Genomic DNA, 17,413 nt, shown 5'->3' on the forward strand with positions numbered 1-17,413 from the left:
AATACGGGCCGGGGTAACTCATTTCACAACAATTACATTACATCACGGTATTACCCTTAGGACAATGGCAACGGGGTAGGCATGGCTATGCCTAGCGGTAAACATCGCCGCCACGCTTTAGGCATGGACTAGGCATGGAGGTTTTAGACAAACATTGCCGTTTAGGCATGGAAGAGGGAGAGAAATATATTTGATGATTTAAGGAGGGATAGGAGAGAGAGTGGATATAATTGAAGGAAAATAGTAAAGGGATGGTGAGACATGAGGAAGCATGGTTGCCATGGGTTAGGAATGGTTAAGCATGATTTAGGCATGAAATGATGTGGAGTTGTGTTATTGGTTAATTGCTAGGCATGGCTAGGCATGGAGATGATCATTGTCATCATCCTTATAAACATTTCTCATATATCATTCACTTCTTGATATTGATTAATTAAGAGAGTTCGCCCGTCTCTCGGTCTTCTGTTCCAGATCTTGGTGTTCATATATCAAGTCAGACTTTATTTCCAAATTAATGAAAATGGAAATTCTCATAAACTCTCTAGCTAATTCTCTAGATTGTTACAGTAAAGACAGAAGTAATTTACTTTTTCCAACTTTAATTTTTATAGAAAATAAATATACATATTCAAATCATTTGAGTAGATGTCCTTACAAAGACTGCGAGTCCGTCTCTTTATATGCATTAACGAATTGAAATTTTTCACAGTATTTACGTGAAGAAAAATAACTAAAAATAATACAGATATATGCTATGTCTTTTTAGTTTATCACTAATCAATTTTCCATCACCATCTTTGCCCCAACTTGTTTGGTCATAGATTTTTTATTATACATTCAAGTAATTAAATAGAACTTGAACCATCAACTTCATCCTGACTAAGTAGCCACTTTAGTCAAATCTCTTGAAGATCTATTGTAATTTCATATGGCTTTTGACAAGTTGACCAGCTGAAATAGCTGACATCAAAGATAATTCACCAGCAAGGGCTGAAGTCTGAACCGGCGACTATCTATTGTAATTTCATATGGAAAACTAGAGGTGTTTTCCCCAACTAAGCGTCCAATCAAAACTCACTAATGCTTGGAGTATCTACCATCTATCGTATTTTGTTACCGAAGTATGGAAACGAAGTAACACTCAATAACAGACTTAGAACTTAGAATTATGTATGTTGATTGATTCAATTGTGTCAAGTAGAAATTCCGATTGAGAAATTGAGATATAGAGTGTTCAAGTACTCTAAGCCCAATAGGCCTCAACCAGGCCCAACTAATATTTGGTCAAAGACTTGTCGTCAGGGGAAATAACGATCTGTTTAATGCTAAATATATCTCAATTGTGTTTTTGTTTTCGTAAAATTTATGACACTAAAAGTTATATTATATGTTTGTTATATAATACTCAACAAAATTTACTTAATGAGAATGCATGAAGTAATAATATAAATATATAACTAGAGCTAAAAAGAATTTGCAACTTCATTTAGGAAGTAAAAATATTTGTAAGTAACATGTCAAACAACATTTTTCAAAACGATAAGAAATACTACTTCTAAAGTTCTGATATCGCATGACCAACATCTAAGATAAATATAAATATAGTTACTAAAATGTAAATACAATTATTAAGTAATTAACAACCCCTTTGTTCTTCTTCTGTTATGACCCAACTGCTAAGATCATCCCTAGTCAAACTTGCATCTTTTTTTTCATTCCCTTTAAGTGACTTTGTCTTCAAACTTTTGGTATCTTGATCAACCTTCTTTCCTTCTTCATCACCTACATGCAATTCTTCCCGATTTTCGTCACTGATTTCTTCACTTGCCACTTTCTCATCCTCAACCTTGATCCTAGCATTTTCCAATGATTTGATCAACTTGTTCAAACAAGTTTCCACATTCTCTTGATCAAATAAACTAATTGGGATCAAGCTTTCAGCAACATCGGCTGGGGTCATATTGATTGTTCCCAAAAGCCGACTTATGGTTGGAAACAAATCATGAGAATCCAAGTCCAAATAGTTCTTTGCAAGAACCTTAAAAGTTTCAAAACAACAATAAGACAACTCAATATGTTTATCCATTCTGCCTCTTCTTATAAGAGCAGGATCAAGCTTATCAATATGGTTTGTTGTGAAAATAATTAGTCTTTCACTACCACAAGCTGACCATAACCCATCAATAAAGTTCAATAGGCCCGATAGAGTTACTTCACTTCCTTTTTTCTTCTTGTCCTTTTCATTTTCACCAATTGGATTTTTAGCCTCCCCATTATCAACATCCTTCTTTTCCTTCCTTTGGCCCGTGAGATCAAGTGAGCAATCGATATCTTCTATCACAATTATCGACTTACTTAATGTGTGGATAAGTAGCCTCCTTAAATCATTGTTGTCTTGCACTGAGGTTAATTCAAGATCATAGATGTCATACTCAAGAAAGTTAGCCATAGCCGCAATCATGCTAGACTTTCCGGTTCCAGGAGGACCATAAAGGAGATATCCTCGCTTCCACGACTTTCCCACCTTCTTGTAATAGTCTTTCGACTTGCTAAACTTAATAAGATCATCCAATATATCCTTTTTCTTTTTCGGGTCCATGGCAAGAGTGTCAAATGTGGAAGGATGCTCAAATAAAATGTAAGTCCAATAACATTTCTTGTTATTTGTATAGAGCTTTCTTTGTCTTGTTTTATCAGCAATGCATTTTCCTTCATCGATCACATGGGGCAAGTAATGTTGAGTGATAAAATCACGATGTCTACGATGGCAAGTGAGCTTGAAATAACGTTTCTCGTCATCATCAGAAGAAAGCAGAATTTGTTGTTGACGAACTTTTTTGTTTGAACTCCACCAAATCTTGATGCCTTTAAACTCGTCGGTTACTTCTTCATAATCATCCATGCTTAAAAACACAGATTTTTCGGACTTGATTACATTTGCATTGAGTCTTTTAGCCCCTTTGGAAGAGTGGGTGCCAAGGTATTTTTCGATGGCGTTATAGGCTTCACTAGGAGAGAAATAATCTTCAACTTGGTATTCGGGGAAAACTATGCTTATATAAGGGTACACACGGCTTATGAGTTTTTCCAAATAGTTTTCGATACGATGACCAAGCTCTTGTGGAAACCATTGTCGAAAACAAGCCAATATGAACATAGTACTAGCCAAAATCGACCCTAAATGTGTCATGTCCACCATTGTTAGATTGAACAAAACTCACAAAAGATTATTATAGTGAAATAATTTATGGGGTTGAAAAGAAGTAAGAAAAGGAAGAAAATGAAGATTATTGCAATGAAAAGATGGGTTGTGAAATGTAAAGATAAAGATTATTGCAATAAAAAGATCGGCTGCGAAATATGTGAGTAAATATGTGTATCATATAAGCATAAATATTCTACACTTCATTTAATGAAGTGAGTACATATGTGTATCTATATATAGCTTCAACTTTTTTATACATTTGACAAAACTATAAAATGTTAATCCACATGTATTTTATGTTACCTTTAATATAGCTAGTAAGATATACAACTTTTTATATATCAATATTTTGTTGTTGATAAATAATAGAAGATGCATACCTGATATATATAGTGTGACTAAAAAGAATATAGAATTGTAATATTACATTTTAGGTGTGGAAATGGGTAATTTATATGTCGATCATTGAGATTGTTACTTAGTTAATACATATAATAGTGAAAAACGATAAATGGACATTTAAATACACTTGAAACATTATATAAATATCACATATTACATTTATAGATAAAAGAAAGAAAGAAACTGCTCATTGTCGTTTTCTGCGGGTTTTGAGTCAGTGTCGCCTTTTGCGGGTTTTGAATCCCAATACTTTGACGGTGTATGGAGAAGGTTAAGATGTAGGCAGATTTTACCCCTACATAAATAAAGAGACTGTTTTCATTTTCTACCAGGTAGAAAAGGCCCCCCAACCTTTGCATGAAATGAGGATCGAACCCATGACCTCTACCTCTAGAGGTCAGGGTGTTTACTACTGATCCAAACCATGATGCTTAAAGAAACTGCTCAGTGACTCCTTCCGCGGGTTTTTGAACCTCAATACCTTGAAGGTGTACGGGGGAGGTTAAGATGTAGGCAGAACTTACCTCTACCTAAGTAGAGAGGCTGCTTCCATGTCTACCTAATTAAATGGTAGAAAAGACCATTCAACCTTTACATGTGATGAGTATCGAACCCATAACCTCTATCTCCAAAAGCTTTGATCCAACCATGTTGCTTATTATTACATTTATAGATGCGTGAGGTCAAAGTTCGATATAATGGAAATTTAATTAAATAAATGATATATGTGCACTTTTTGATAAATTATAATGTAACTTCAACCATTCGGTCTAAATCAAGTTTCCACTTATAATAGGTCCGAGTGAGTTTTTTCTCATAAGTCTCAAGTTCGAACTTGGTGATAAAATTTTCACAGTGTAAATGAGCACTATCTATTCTGCAAGAGTGCAAGGGACTTTTTAAAAAGTACTTAAATACTTTATTAACATAATGTATGCTAGATTATATCGTAAGTACTTTACATCTAAAGAAAAAAGATAATAATGATTGTCTCTATATATGGACCATATAATATATATATGGTTGTCTATATATATATTTACACAATAAGGATACAAATGGACGTATTTAAACAACTAAACCTTTATTATGGTTGTCTATATGGACCATATAATATATACTCCGTATGTTACCAGTTTTGTTACAAAGGTTTTCTTAATGGACATTTTTAATTTAATTTATATATATATAGGAGATTTTTGTTGCAATCTGTTATAACAATATTATATTCACGAAAAACTAAAAATAGCTGTACAAAATATTAGTTACGTTGTAAAGGGTGGAAAAGGACATACTTAAACAACACTATACCTCTATTTTGGTCAACCATACTTATTTGATGAATCTTCATGCAGCCTAAGTGCTTTAGACATTTAAGTTATGTGTTCGGACCATACTTTGTATTTTTTTCATCATTACTTTTGTTACAATTCATTGTATTATATCTAAAATCTTTTTTTAATGGAAATTTAATTTATACCCTAATTTCTGGTCGATATGTATACAAAATATTACCTGTAAAGGACAGAAATGGACATACTTAAACAACTAATCGAGAGATCATTCGTTATATCTAAAGTCTAAAGTGTAGATATAAGTAGTAATTTGTTTTGCAAAGTTTTACATATAGATGATTTCCTACGAAAAGAAAGTCAAGTGACAAATATGCTTGATTATATGGTTATGCATTTGTTTTAAAAGTACCGACATTTGTTGTGTTTTTTTTTAAGAAATGAATTACTAATGGATGACAGTGGTATAATATACGTCTTAACCGGTTTTATATTACAAAGCTTCCTCAACGAGCATATCTACAATTTAAACTTTCGATGGAAAACCTTATCAGCTAAACATTTGGTCTGAGGTTACTCGCTAAAGTTCACCATAAATAAAAATTAAATACAAATAATTATCCTAACATATACCTAAATAAAATCGATCCCGAAATTTTTAGCATTAAACCATTTATTAGCGTAACTTCATATACATAGTAAACATCATATACATAGTAAACAGTTCAATTTTTTATTTTGTATTTTTTTTTAACTCCAAATTCCTACCTTTAGACTTATACCCCATCAAATATTTTGTTTTCATTTTATTGCACCAAGCTTTTCGGTTTTCACATCAAACCACTCTAGCACATTTACGGTTGTTACCTTTATTTTGATTATTTCATTATTTTCGTTATATGTAACTTTTTTTTAATATACAAAATCATATCGTTTGTTACATTTATATTGATGTAAACATTTTAAAGCAAGTCAAGTTTCTTTTGTTAATTTTTAACTTTAGCTTCTAAAGTGTTTTTTTTTTTACTATTACCCTATCATAATATATTTTTATATGCATGATTATATCTTTAGAATTTTAACCCACCCCCCCCCCCCCCCCTCTTCAAAGTTTTCATAACAACAACAACTGTACCTAATCCATGAGCGGGGTATTGGGGAGGTAAGCTGTAGACAGTCTTACCTCTACCCAAAGATAGAGAGACTGCTTCCATAAGGACCTCCGGCCAGGAAGATGTAAAAGTCGTAAAAGGATAAAGTGTTTATACCTGTCTGTCGAGACCATGATAGGCGATATACCTGTCAGCTGGTCCGCCGGGTATGCCACCTTACCAGTAGGGAAGGGTAGTGAACGTACGACAACAAAACCTTAGCACAATACATAAACTCTAGCAACCATAGTACGCAAATAACAACATAAAATTTAGGAGCATAGTAAACAAAGCCTTCAGCAAGGACAACCAAACCTATACATATGAATTGACTAATAACTAAGGGGATTAAACTATTTCTACACAACCTACGGAGCAAAGTACCTTAGGCCGCTAAGGTAAACTAAATCTTAGTCTATTCACAAAACGACAAAGGTAACCTACGCACCTAGTCCTCTAGAACTGTCTGATGAGTACACCCGACAACAAAAGAATAAGGAAAAGTAGTAATAAGCAACCTAGATAACTAAAAGCACAAGTTTTCATCTTTAGTTTTTACACCAAAATTTTGGTCAAACTATTTTAACACGTTTGTGGTTTTCACCTTTAAATTTAGGTCATCTTGTGGTTTGTTATTTTATCAATTTTTTACCCTGTCATTTTTTTTATTATTCGTCTTCCATTATGTTGGTATTTTAGTGTAATGGAAATTTTTTATTTCCATTAATATTGTTATGGCAAAAACGTCTCAGAAAATTAATTTTCGGTAATTGAGGGACTTATTTTGCCAATTTGGCAAAGTCGAATTTAACTGCATAAAAGCAGTTACGGGCCTGGCAACATTATTTCTGATATACGAATTCTATTGAATTCTCTCCCGTTTTACAATTTTTCTCTCAAACACAAACATACAGAACGTTCTCGAATCTCTGATTGTATCCGATTGAGTAATTTGGGGTGAACCACCGAATTGATTCAATTTGATAGTGTTCCACACGCCTTCGGAGATTGAATATATATCTTGTTTTGTTCGTTATTGTATACGTATCGCCAACACATTATAATGATAAAATCATTTTACAACTTTACTGTTACAGGGAATGGGTGCTGGCCTTTATAAATTTTATAGAAATTTCTTTCTCAATTTTCTTGACTAATGTTACCTTTTCTTACATTATCTGGTTATTGACTTAGCTTTTGTTTCTATTTGTTGTTATTAGTGGTTGTATACTTTGACACATGATGATTTTAGCTACTGTAGACAAATGGGTTGATTACTTGATTTGGCTTTATATGTTATTGCTAAATAATCAGATTTGGCTTTGTTTAGTTCTTATTATGTTTTTCTTTTTTTATAATTGAAAGTGGCAAGGTGAAAGGATAAGTTAATGAAAGACTTGAAATAAAGCTATACCATTATTAGCACTAGAAGTCGTTGAATCATTAGCAGAACCTCAAGTCAGGCATGATAAAGAGTAGTGGGAATGGAAATTGATGCATCATCATCGTCAAAGCCAGTATGTCATATAAAAGAGTAGGTGACTCGACCGTCAGGGATAGAAAATGATTCATCGCTGCCATTCTTAACATTCAATCGTTTCGCGTTTTGTAAGTCAATAATGTTCTGTTGTTTTTGCCTTCAACAAGTGAAGAAAGTTCGATTTTGCTGTTGTTTTTAATTGATAGAAGGAAAACTGGTTTGATTTGTGTTGTTATCATTTACTTTTGAAAGAAAATGGGGTGTTGAGGATAGAAGAGAAAGAGAAAGAGAAAGAAAAACAGAAGATGAAGAGTGACCATGTGGTGACTTTGAATTGGTTGAAAGTAATCCGTGTGTTTTTATGACGGTATAACACGGGTATTTTGTTTAAATTTGTTAGTTTGCAAAACCATGTATATTTTATAAAATAGCCTTTTTTTTTGTTTATTAAAATAATTTTCATATAAAATTTGTATGTATTTTGATCATTGAACATAAATAAACCAAACTCAATAAAGTACCACCAACTCGATGCGGCTTGAGAAACATAATTGGTGATCACAAATAAACCATTCATAAAATCAAAATATAAAAAACCAAAATGATTCGCTGACTAAAAAATAAAAATTTAATATATTACTATTTTAATTTTAATATGAATTTTTTTTTCACCCGGTGTGGCCATCAGTTTTAATTATTCAACCGCGCGGATAACCCCATTCAATGAGAATAAGAATATTAATATTGAACTGTAAAACAACATTTAACTATATTATATTAAGTATTTATGTGTTCATAAACGTATGAGTAAAAAATCCAGTAGTATAAAATGTATTTAAAATTTATATATGTAAACTTGATTTGAATCGAGTTCAGTTCACCATACCGGCCAATTAAGTATGATTATCAAAATTAAACTACCCCACCAGCTTTCTGAAAAAAAATTAAGGGCGAAAAACGGTCATCATTTACCCGGTCTCTCGACTAATCACTAGCTCGGATCATGACCTGGGAATTAAAATATTGCAAACAGGAAGTTACATTCAAACCCCGCTAATTAATTACCTGGATCGTCTTAACAGTTTATCCATAATATAACACGGTTAATTAGTTCTTTATGTTTAGAAGTTATACATTCAAACCCCGCTAGTCTAGCTTTGCAGTTTTGGGTTTAGACTGGAACTAATTTCGATTGGAACCAGCTAGGTGGTCTAGTCTTCTTAACCATGTTATTTTTTTCTTGATTGTATTCTTACTTTCTCTTTTGATGCGTTGTTGATAACAACGTTAAAAATATAAATATGAATCAACTAAAATTAAAAATTAAAAAAAAAAGTTGTCATGTAATTTTAATCATTTACTAATTAATTACGTATATGGACCATACATATGTTTATTTATCATCATTTTATTGTATTATCTAAAGTCTTTCTTAACGGGCATTTAATCAGTTTAATTCATAGAAGGTTTGTGTTGCAACTTCAATACTAGTAATGAGGGTCCATATATTGATATATATATAAATTTTGAAAACTTGGACAAAATGTCAAATCTATCATTATCAACTTCATACACATCAAAAATATTTGAATTATGTAGAAATCCAGGTGACACTTCAGATTTTTGTGTTAATGTTAATTGTAGTATTGTACAAATGAAATGATTCAAGCCGGCCTTAAGGTATTTACCTATATACTAAAAAGTACGAGTAATATGAATTTTACAAGTAAATATACATAAAGTACAATCAAGCTAAAAAAAATCTTTTATAATTCTCCTTTTTGCTCTACTTGAATTTCCTAAAATTTACATGTGTTTTCATTTCCATTTTATCTGTTTAAACTCAACTCATTTTGAAGGTAATGTTTCCTCCTTCTCATTTGTTTTTTCACATTTCTGTTCTTTTTATTATTGTTTTATACAGTAAATCAATCTCGATTTTGAAGGTGATAATATTCATGTGCTGATTTATTATATGATTTCTGTTAATTTACAGAGTCAAATGTCTCACCTCAACGCGTAGATAATATTTCTAGTTTTGGTGTTTGTGTTTGCATTTTCAAAATAGATTATGCGTTTAAAAACTGTGTTTTGAAAAAGTATGTCCCTATCTGCTTTTTCAAAACTGTATTTTCTCTCTAATTAAACGCAGATAATCACTTACTTTGTCAAACAGATTTTTCGCTTATTTCCGTTATACAAATGCAATAATCAAATAATCAGCTCAAAACTCAATCACAAACATTCCCTAAAAAGATCTCATACCATCAAGCAAGTAAATTATTATTATTATCCTTAAAGTTTTACTGGCCAAGCAAAAACCAACCTGAGTCATTTAAATATCTCAATTTAATATACATATAATATCCGTAGTGAAACTATTTACAACAAATATACATCCTTCATTCCTTCAACAATGAAAATAACTACACTAGCTTTTTGGGATTTATCCCAACTGGACATTTAATGCCCTTTATGTCTTTCAGCCAAATGTTGGTCACGGGTTCGAAACTTTGAACGACATATTGGGGAGTATTTGCCAATAAGGTGGGGCATGAGGTTTTTTTCTAGCATTTAGCTGGTTTTCTTCAGAACGGTAGTGAGACTTCCACCGTCAGTCATGCCCTCGGATTGACTGTGCTTGTGACGTAGTCGATCTCTACCGGACGATGAAGAGGCATGCCGCTGAATCCAGTCACCACTGCTGTTCAAAAAAAAAAAAACTATGAAAATAACTACACTAGCTTTTTACATCAAATACTTTAGATTAATACACTGACACCACCCCCGCCGCCACGAACCGTCGTTGTCACCACCGACGTCACACCGTCGTATCGTGCGAGCATTTATCTAATACGAATATAGATGCACGAAAAAACAAACATTTACCAACGAATCATTGAACGATCACAAGCATACTATTAAATTAACATAATGTTTGCATTTATAATTTTAACGTTCATGAACATTTCTTCACAACTGTATGTCTGTATGTATAAGTGTAAGTGTGTAACCAAGCCCTACAAGCCCATCATGTTATTGCCTTATTGGGCTAACCACTAACGTTCAATCCATATCGTAACGACTAACGAGTAAAATGTATAAAAATTTAAAAAATGGTAAAATCATAAATGCTAGCCGTAGACAAAAAGTTAGAGCCACCTCATTCGCCGGTCGAATCATCCTCGCTTCGCGGTACACCATATAAAAGGCTATAAAGTAAAAGTAAGTACAACTTGACATTCAAAATATTAGTTACATTACTATTACTATATATTGTAATATATAGTGAAAAAATCATGGAAACTCTTTTTTTTTGAAAACCAAAAAACTCATCCTGACCATCCATTTATCATGATTTACAGTCCAGATTAAAACTTCTTCCCTACATATAATTTTCACACGGAGGGGTATATCCGTCATTTTACTACTTGAACAAAACCCCCAAAACAATTTGTGTTTCTCATTCAGATCCCTGGCCCTAATTCTCTCTCTCTCGCTCTATTTCCTCTCCTCCCTCCATTTCTTCTCCGGCCTGCTTTTTTTCTCCGGCCGCCATCTATTATCTGGCCGAATTCGTGGCTAATAATGTTTAATCGATTCTTATCTCTGGACGCCGTTTCTTTTCACTCAAAATCTACTATTTCAATCAAATCAAAACCTAGGGTTTGCTATCAAAAATTTTAGAACCCTAAAATAATAAGCAGAAATCGAATGGATCCGATTGAGGACGGCGGAAGCGAATACGACATAGCAGAAGAAGATGAAAAAACCACTAATCATCTCCGTGATCGTTTTCGCCTTTCCACAATCTCTATTGCTCAATCTGAAGGTCTCTCTCTCTCTCTATATATATATACATATCTATATATATATATACACATTTATATCTATATCTGTATCTATATGGCTTGGAGAAGTAATTGTGATATTTTGATTTTCTTAATTCCGATTATATGTTGTTTCTGGAAATCAGAAGTATATTTATATTTTGATTATTATATATGTTGTCATTATAGATATAAGTTTGTGAGTTAGTATGTGTAAGTGCGTGTTCTCAATTGAGATTTTGGTGACGTCATTTTAAGTTTATTCAAGTAACCAAAACTTGAATTAATAGTTTGTATCAATTTATATTGTATAGGAAAGTATATGTTGCTAATGTTAAGTTAGAAAGATCAATGGAATTAAGGTTAATTAATGGTGTTGCTTATAAGAGTTCTTGGTATGAGAATTGGGGATTTAAGCTTGGAATGAAATTTTTAGTGTTACAGAGAATAAATGCAAGGGAGTTGTGTTATTTCTAGCACAATTAGATCTCGATTAGCTTCTTGATGACTTTTAAAAACACTCGCTGTGGAAGGAAATTGGAAGAAACAGTCAATAAGTATCGCGAACTAAGTGAAACCCGACTTACTTACATGAGCGAGTTACAGTTTTTGATTGAGTTCAAGAGGAGGTATTTCGTCATTGCAAATGATGAAGCTGAACATAAGGAGAATGATGAGGAAACTAAAGAAGAAAAAGAAGAAGTAGAAGAAGAAGATGTAGAAGAAGAGGAAGAAGAAGAAGAAGAAGAAGAAGAAGAAGAAGAAGAAGAAGAAGCTCAAGATGAGGATGATGAGGAGGATGCTGATCAGAAAGTAGCGGAGATGCAAATTACTAGAAAGTTGAGAAAAAGAAAGAAGCCTAATAAACAAGTTGGTTACATATGGCAAGTTAAGAAAACGCCCATGAAAAAATGCAAGAAATTAGCCATCAAGAATCCCACAGATAGATGGTCAAAGAGAGGTAGCTAGGAAAAGATAAAACCAACTTATTTTATTCAATCATTGTGTAATAAATGTTATATATAGTTATGTGCAAATCATTAAACTAGCTATGCCTTAATTGCAGGTATGATGCTGAACTCGGTCTTTTAGAATTAATGAAGGAAAAGCAAGCAAAGATAGGCAATCCAATTACAAGGCCTCAACTTAGAATTGAAGCAAGAAAGAGGATTGGTGACACTGGCCTCTTAGACCACCTCCTCAAACAAGTCGCAAACAAGGTGGCAATATTTTTAGGTAATTTGAAGTGTAATGTGTTTTGTGTGTTTGCTATTTCTTGTTGTAGTCTTAAAATTTAAGATCTTTTTTGAGCAGTTTTGGGCCGTTTAGGACAAAAAAATGGGTGTGATTTGTAGTAGTATTTAGGATCTTTTTTGAGTGTGTTTTGTAGTAGTACTTAGGCTGTTTGTTACAACATGTTTTGCAGCAGTTTTAGACCTTCTTTACAACAAATGGGTGTGATTTGTAGCAGGTTTTAGGCTTTTTTTTACAAAAGGTTGGCAGTGTATGAATTCTCGAAACCAAAACACAATGTGTTTTCGATTTGTAGCATCTTGTGTTTGGCCATTTATGAATTCTCGAAACCAAAACACAATGTGTTTTGGACTTGAAGCATTTTGTGTTTGGCCATTTATGAATTCTCGAAACCAAAACACAATGTGTTTTGGACTTGAAGCATCTTGTGTTTGGCCATTTATGAATTCTCGAAACCAAAACACGATGTGTTTTAGACTTGAAGCATCTTGTGTATGGCCATTGTAGGAACTACCTGAACCGAAACACAATGTGTTTCGTATTAGAAACACCTTGTGTATGGCCACGGTAGGAATACTCAAAACCGAAACACAATGTGTTTTGGATTAGAAACATCTCGTGTATGGCCATTGTAGAAACTACTCGAAATCGAAACACAAAGTGTTTTGGATTAGAAACACCTTGTGTATGGCCACTGTAAGAACTACTCAAAACCAATACACAATGTGTTTTGTATTAGAAACACCTTGCGTATGGCCATTTTAGGAATTATTATGGCCTTTGAAAACATACTTTACCTTTACTCTTCATCAAATCTGTAATTGACACATCATGTGTTTAAACAAATGATCATATAAACAACATTTTATATAATCAACACTTTTATAACAAAAGGTTGTTTTTTTTTTGTGTTTAGAGCAGTTCATGTGAGCCTGTTTGGCTGGGTTTCTTTCGTGACAATTTTTGCATGTTTTCAACAGGTTGGTCATGGATTATAATCAAAAGTTATTGCTCCTCATTGTGATGTTCTTGTATCTTCGCTACTTCAGTTATGTCCGAGCACCATTTTACATTAGAGTTGTTGCAAGGGAATGATACACAATGCATTGAACTCCTACGTATGTCTTGCGCTTCACAATTTTATACGAAAAGAGGGTTTAAGTGATGAGTTTTTCTGATGAATATGATCAACCAAATGTAACCCTTCAAAATGGAGATGAGAGTGTAATGGGTGGTGGTGAAGATGGAGAACAAGTACCAAGACATGGAAGTGCAGCGGACCGTGAATTCATGAGTCAACTTCGAGATCAAATAGCACAACGCTTAATGCAAAACAATGTACTTCAATTTTGTTTTGCTATTTTTGTATTTTTAATATAACTTGAATGTTAAATAACTTTTATCTTGTAAGATCAGCTTAACCTTACATATTATGAGTTTATGCTTACATTATCCAATTTATAAAACAAAAAGTCTTATATTTTTAGCTTGCAACGGCTTAAATTCTCAATGTGTTTTGGATTTGAGAGATCTTGTGTATCACCATTTTACGAATTCAATGTGTTTTGGATTTGAAACATCTTATGTACGGCCATTTTATGAATTCTCGAAACCAAAACACAATGTGTTTTCGATTTGAAGCATCTTGTGTTTGGCCATTTTATGAATTCTCGAAACCAAAACACAATGTGTTTTGGACTTGAAGCATCTTGTGTTTGGCCATTTATGATTTCTCAAAACCAAAACACAATGTGTTTTGGACTTGAAGCATCTTGTGTTTGGCCATTTATGAATTCTCGAAACCAAAACACAATGTGTTTTGGACTTGAAGCATCTTGTGTTGGGCCATTGCAAGAACTACCTGAACCGAAACACAATGTGTTTCGTATTACAAACACCTTGCGTATTGAGCCTTTGGCCTACTATAGCATTTTAAACTCCATCAAAATTTGCAATCTTTATCAGATACGTAAAGACTATTGAGCCTTTGGTCCATATATGTTAGCCATTAAGGTTTAGATCTTTCCAATCGGGTTTTAATGGGTAGCTTAAGGTTTAGGGTTTGAAGCTGTAGGGTTAGCCTAACCCTACGGCTTCAAACTCTAAATCCTTAAGCATACTGTGACTTCTGTCCCCCTCCTGTATCCTTTAGCATGCTAGGGTTTAGCCTTTAGGGAGCTTCAAACCATAAACCCTTAAGCGTACCGTGACTTCCGTCCCCCTTCTGTAGCCTTTAGCATGCTAGGGTTTAGATCTTTCCAATCAGTTTTTAATGGGTAGCTTAGGGTTTAGGGTTTGAAATTGTAGGGTTAACCGTTAGGACGGCTAACCCTACGGCTTCAAACCCTAAACCCTAAGCGTACCGTATACATATGTCCCCCTCTTGTAGCCTTTAGCATTCTAGGGTTTAGCATTTAGGGTTTAGATCCTTCAAATCGGTTTTTAATGGGTAGCTTAGGGTTTAGGGTTTGAAGTAGCCAGCTTCAAACCCTAAACCCTAAGCGTACTGTGACTTCCGTCCCCCTCGTGTAGCCTTTAGCATTCTAGGGTTTAGCATTTAGGGTTTAGATCCTTCAAATCGGTTTTTAATGGGTAGCTTTGGGTTTAGGGTTTGAAGCTGTAGGGTTAGCCTACGGCTTCAAACCCTAAACCCTAAGCGTACTGTAACTTCCGTCCCCCTCGTGTAGCCTTTAGCATTCTAGGGTTTAGCCTTTAGGGTTTAGATCCTTCCAATCGGTTTTTAATGGATAACTTAGGGTTTAGGGTTTGAAGCTGTAGGGTTAGCCGCGCTACGGCTTCAAACCATAAACCCTTAAGCGTACCGTGACTTCTGTCCCCCTCCTGTAGCCTTTAGCATGCTAGGGTTTAGCCTTTAGGGTTTAGATCTTTCCAATCGGTTTTTAATGGGTAGCTTAGGGTTTAGGGTTTGAAGCTGGCTAACCCTACGGCTTCAAACCATAAACCCTTAAGCGTACCGTGACTTCCGTCCCCCTCCTGTAGCCTTTAGCATGCTAGGGTTTAGCCTTTAGGGTTTAGATCTTTCCAATCGGTTTTTAATGGGTAGCTTAGGGTTTAGGGTTTGAATCTATAGGGTTAGCCTACGGCTTCAAACCATAAACCCTTAAGCGTACCGTGACTTCCGTCCCCTTCCTGTAGCCTTTAGCATGCTAGGGTTTAGCCTTTAGGGTTTAGATCTTTCCAATCGGTTTTTAATGGGTAGCTTAGGGTTTAGGGTTTGAAGCTGTGTTAGGCTAACCCTACGGCTTCAAACCATAAACCCTTAAGCGTACCGTGACTTCCATCCCCCTAAAGATTGGCCATTTTATGAATTCTCGAAACCAAAACACAATGTGTTTTCGATTTGAAGCATCTTGTGTTTGGCCATTTATGAATTCTCGAAACCAAAACACAATGTGTTTTGGACTTGAAGCATCTTGTGTTTGGCCATTTATGAATTCTCGAAACCAAAACACGATGTGTACCGTGACTTCCGTTCCCCTCCTATAGCCTTTAGCATTCTAGGGTTTAGATCTATCCCGAGTTTTTATATGGTAGCTTAGGGGTTAGGGTTTGAAGTTGTAGGGTTAGCCGTTAGGCCATTGTAGGAATTATCGCCATTTTATGAATTCTTGAAACCAAAACACAAACTGTTTTGGATTTGAAGCATCTTGTGTATGGCCATTGTAGGAGCGATGGCCATTTTAAGAATTCTTGAAACCAAAACACATAGTGTTTTGGATTTGAAGCATCTTGTGTATGGCCATTTATGAATTCTCGAAATCAAAACACAATGTGTTTTTGGATTTGAAACATCTTGTGCATGGCCATTGTAGGAACTATGGCCATTTTATGAAATCTTGAAACCAAAACACAAAGTGATTTATGTTTTGGATTTGAAGCATCTTGTGTATGGCCATTTATGAATTTTCGAAACCAAAACACAATGTGTTTTTGGATTTGAAGCAGCCTGTGTATGGCCATTGTCCGGTTGTGGTTGGACGTCATTTGGTTTCTGGTTACCTTTACAATTGTTCCATAAGCAGTAAGCGTTACACGTTGAAAAAGGGGAATTATACAAAATATGCCTTCATTTTCGTTGCATTTTATTTAAATCCAAAAATAACTAGAGAGCACATGGTATTAGGTTAATAGCATCTTGGCTTACAAGTTGCAGAAAGAAGATAAGTTTAAACTACACGGATGCATATGAATTGAGTGAGCAGTTTCTTTATACAACTAAAACTTCATTTTTCCTTTTGCATAGTGTTGGATTTCTAAAACAATTACCGAAAACTAATACACATTCACGAAACCAATACTGCAAGGAGCAAAAAGGGAAATCCACAGAGATTACATAAAGAACGTGAAAACATAAGCATTGAAACTTCCTAAGATATGGTTTAGAAGAAGAGTTTTCTAGGATGAGATGGAGTAGGTGACGGCATGCTCAAAGACTTCTGAGAAATGGAAGGTCGTGTAATTTCTGGAGTTCTATCAACAAGTTTTGCTCCCTTGGGGTCTGACAGAAGAGATTTCTAAAAAGACTGTGCAAATCCTGTAGCAACAATAGTCACATGAATCTCCCCATTGTATCTCTCGTCCACAACTGCCCCAGATATAATGTTTGCTCAAGGATCGGCCAAATTTGTTACCACCTGACAAATTAAGCACATTCAGATACAAAAAACGGGTCAAAATGGATTCGACAACCCCAAAAGTCCGTTACAATACATAAAAACCTCAATTATTTGATTATTTTTTAGAATACTGTTAATAGTCATATATAATGCATTACCTTA

General features: G+C 34.2%; 2 protein-coding genes across 4 annotated transcripts; one reads left to right on the forward strand and one right to left on the reverse strand.

Annotated features, from left to right (window-relative positions):
* Positions 1-1,636: 1,636 nt before the first annotated feature.
* LOC122604616 (AAA-ATPase At3g28580-like) lies at positions 1,637-4,257 on the reverse strand. The gene is made up of 2 exons (XM_043777493.1): positions 4,203-4,257; positions 1,637-3,216 (listed from the first exon to the last, which is right to left on the reverse strand). The coding sequence occupies exons 1-2, from the start codon at positions 4,255-4,257 to the stop codon at positions 1,637-1,639; spliced, it is 1,635 nt and encodes a 544-aa protein (XP_043633428.1).
* Positions 4,258-11,010: 6,753 nt separating this feature from the next.
* Positions 11,011-14,100, forward strand: LOC122603904 (histone H3.v1-like). 3 transcript variants are annotated; one of them, XM_043776752.1, is made up of 4 exons: positions 11,011-11,362; positions 11,797-12,321; positions 12,427-12,596; positions 13,595-14,100. In XM_043776752.1, the coding sequence occupies exons 2-3, from the start codon at positions 11,865-11,867 to the stop codon at positions 12,450-12,452; spliced, it is 483 nt and encodes a 160-aa protein (XP_043632687.1). In that variant the 5' UTR covers positions 11,011-11,362; positions 11,797-11,864; the 3' UTR covers positions 12,453-12,596; positions 13,595-14,100. The 3 variants fall into 3 exon arrangements, with proteins under 3 accessions (XP_043632687.1, XP_043632688.1, XP_043632686.1); XM_043776753.1 differs by having other exon boundaries at positions 11,805-12,321; XM_043776751.1 differs by lacking the exon at positions 11,011-11,362 and having other exon boundaries at positions 11,489-12,321.
* Positions 14,101-17,413: the final 3,313 nt, after the last annotated feature.

This window comes from Erigeron canadensis, chromosome 6 (genome assembly GCF_010389155.1).
Source record: "Erigeron canadensis isolate Cc75 chromosome 6, C_canadensis_v1, whole genome shotgun sequence".
Classification (NCBI taxonomy): Eukaryota; Viridiplantae; Streptophyta; class Magnoliopsida; order Asterales; family Asteraceae; genus Erigeron; species Erigeron canadensis.

Excerpts from the sequence above, each read along its gene's own strand:
- LOC122603904 (XM_043776752.1), top strand. The coding sequence starts at position 11,865 with ATGACTTTTAAAAACACTCGCTGTGGAAGGAAATTGGAAGAAACAGTC. Across the intron at positions 12,322-12,426 it reads AGATAGATGGTCAAAGAGAG|GTATGATGCTGAACTCGGTC; the intron begins GTAGCTAGGAAA and ends CCTTAATTGCAG.
- LOC122604616 (XM_043777493.1), bottom strand. The coding sequence starts at position 4,257 with ATGGTTGGATCAAAGCTTTTGGAGATAGAGGTTATGGGTTCGATACTC. Across the intron at positions 3,217-4,202 it reads GGGTTCGATACTCATCACAT|TTTTGTTCAATCTAACAATG; the intron begins GTAAAGGTTGAA and ends ATCTTTTGTGAG.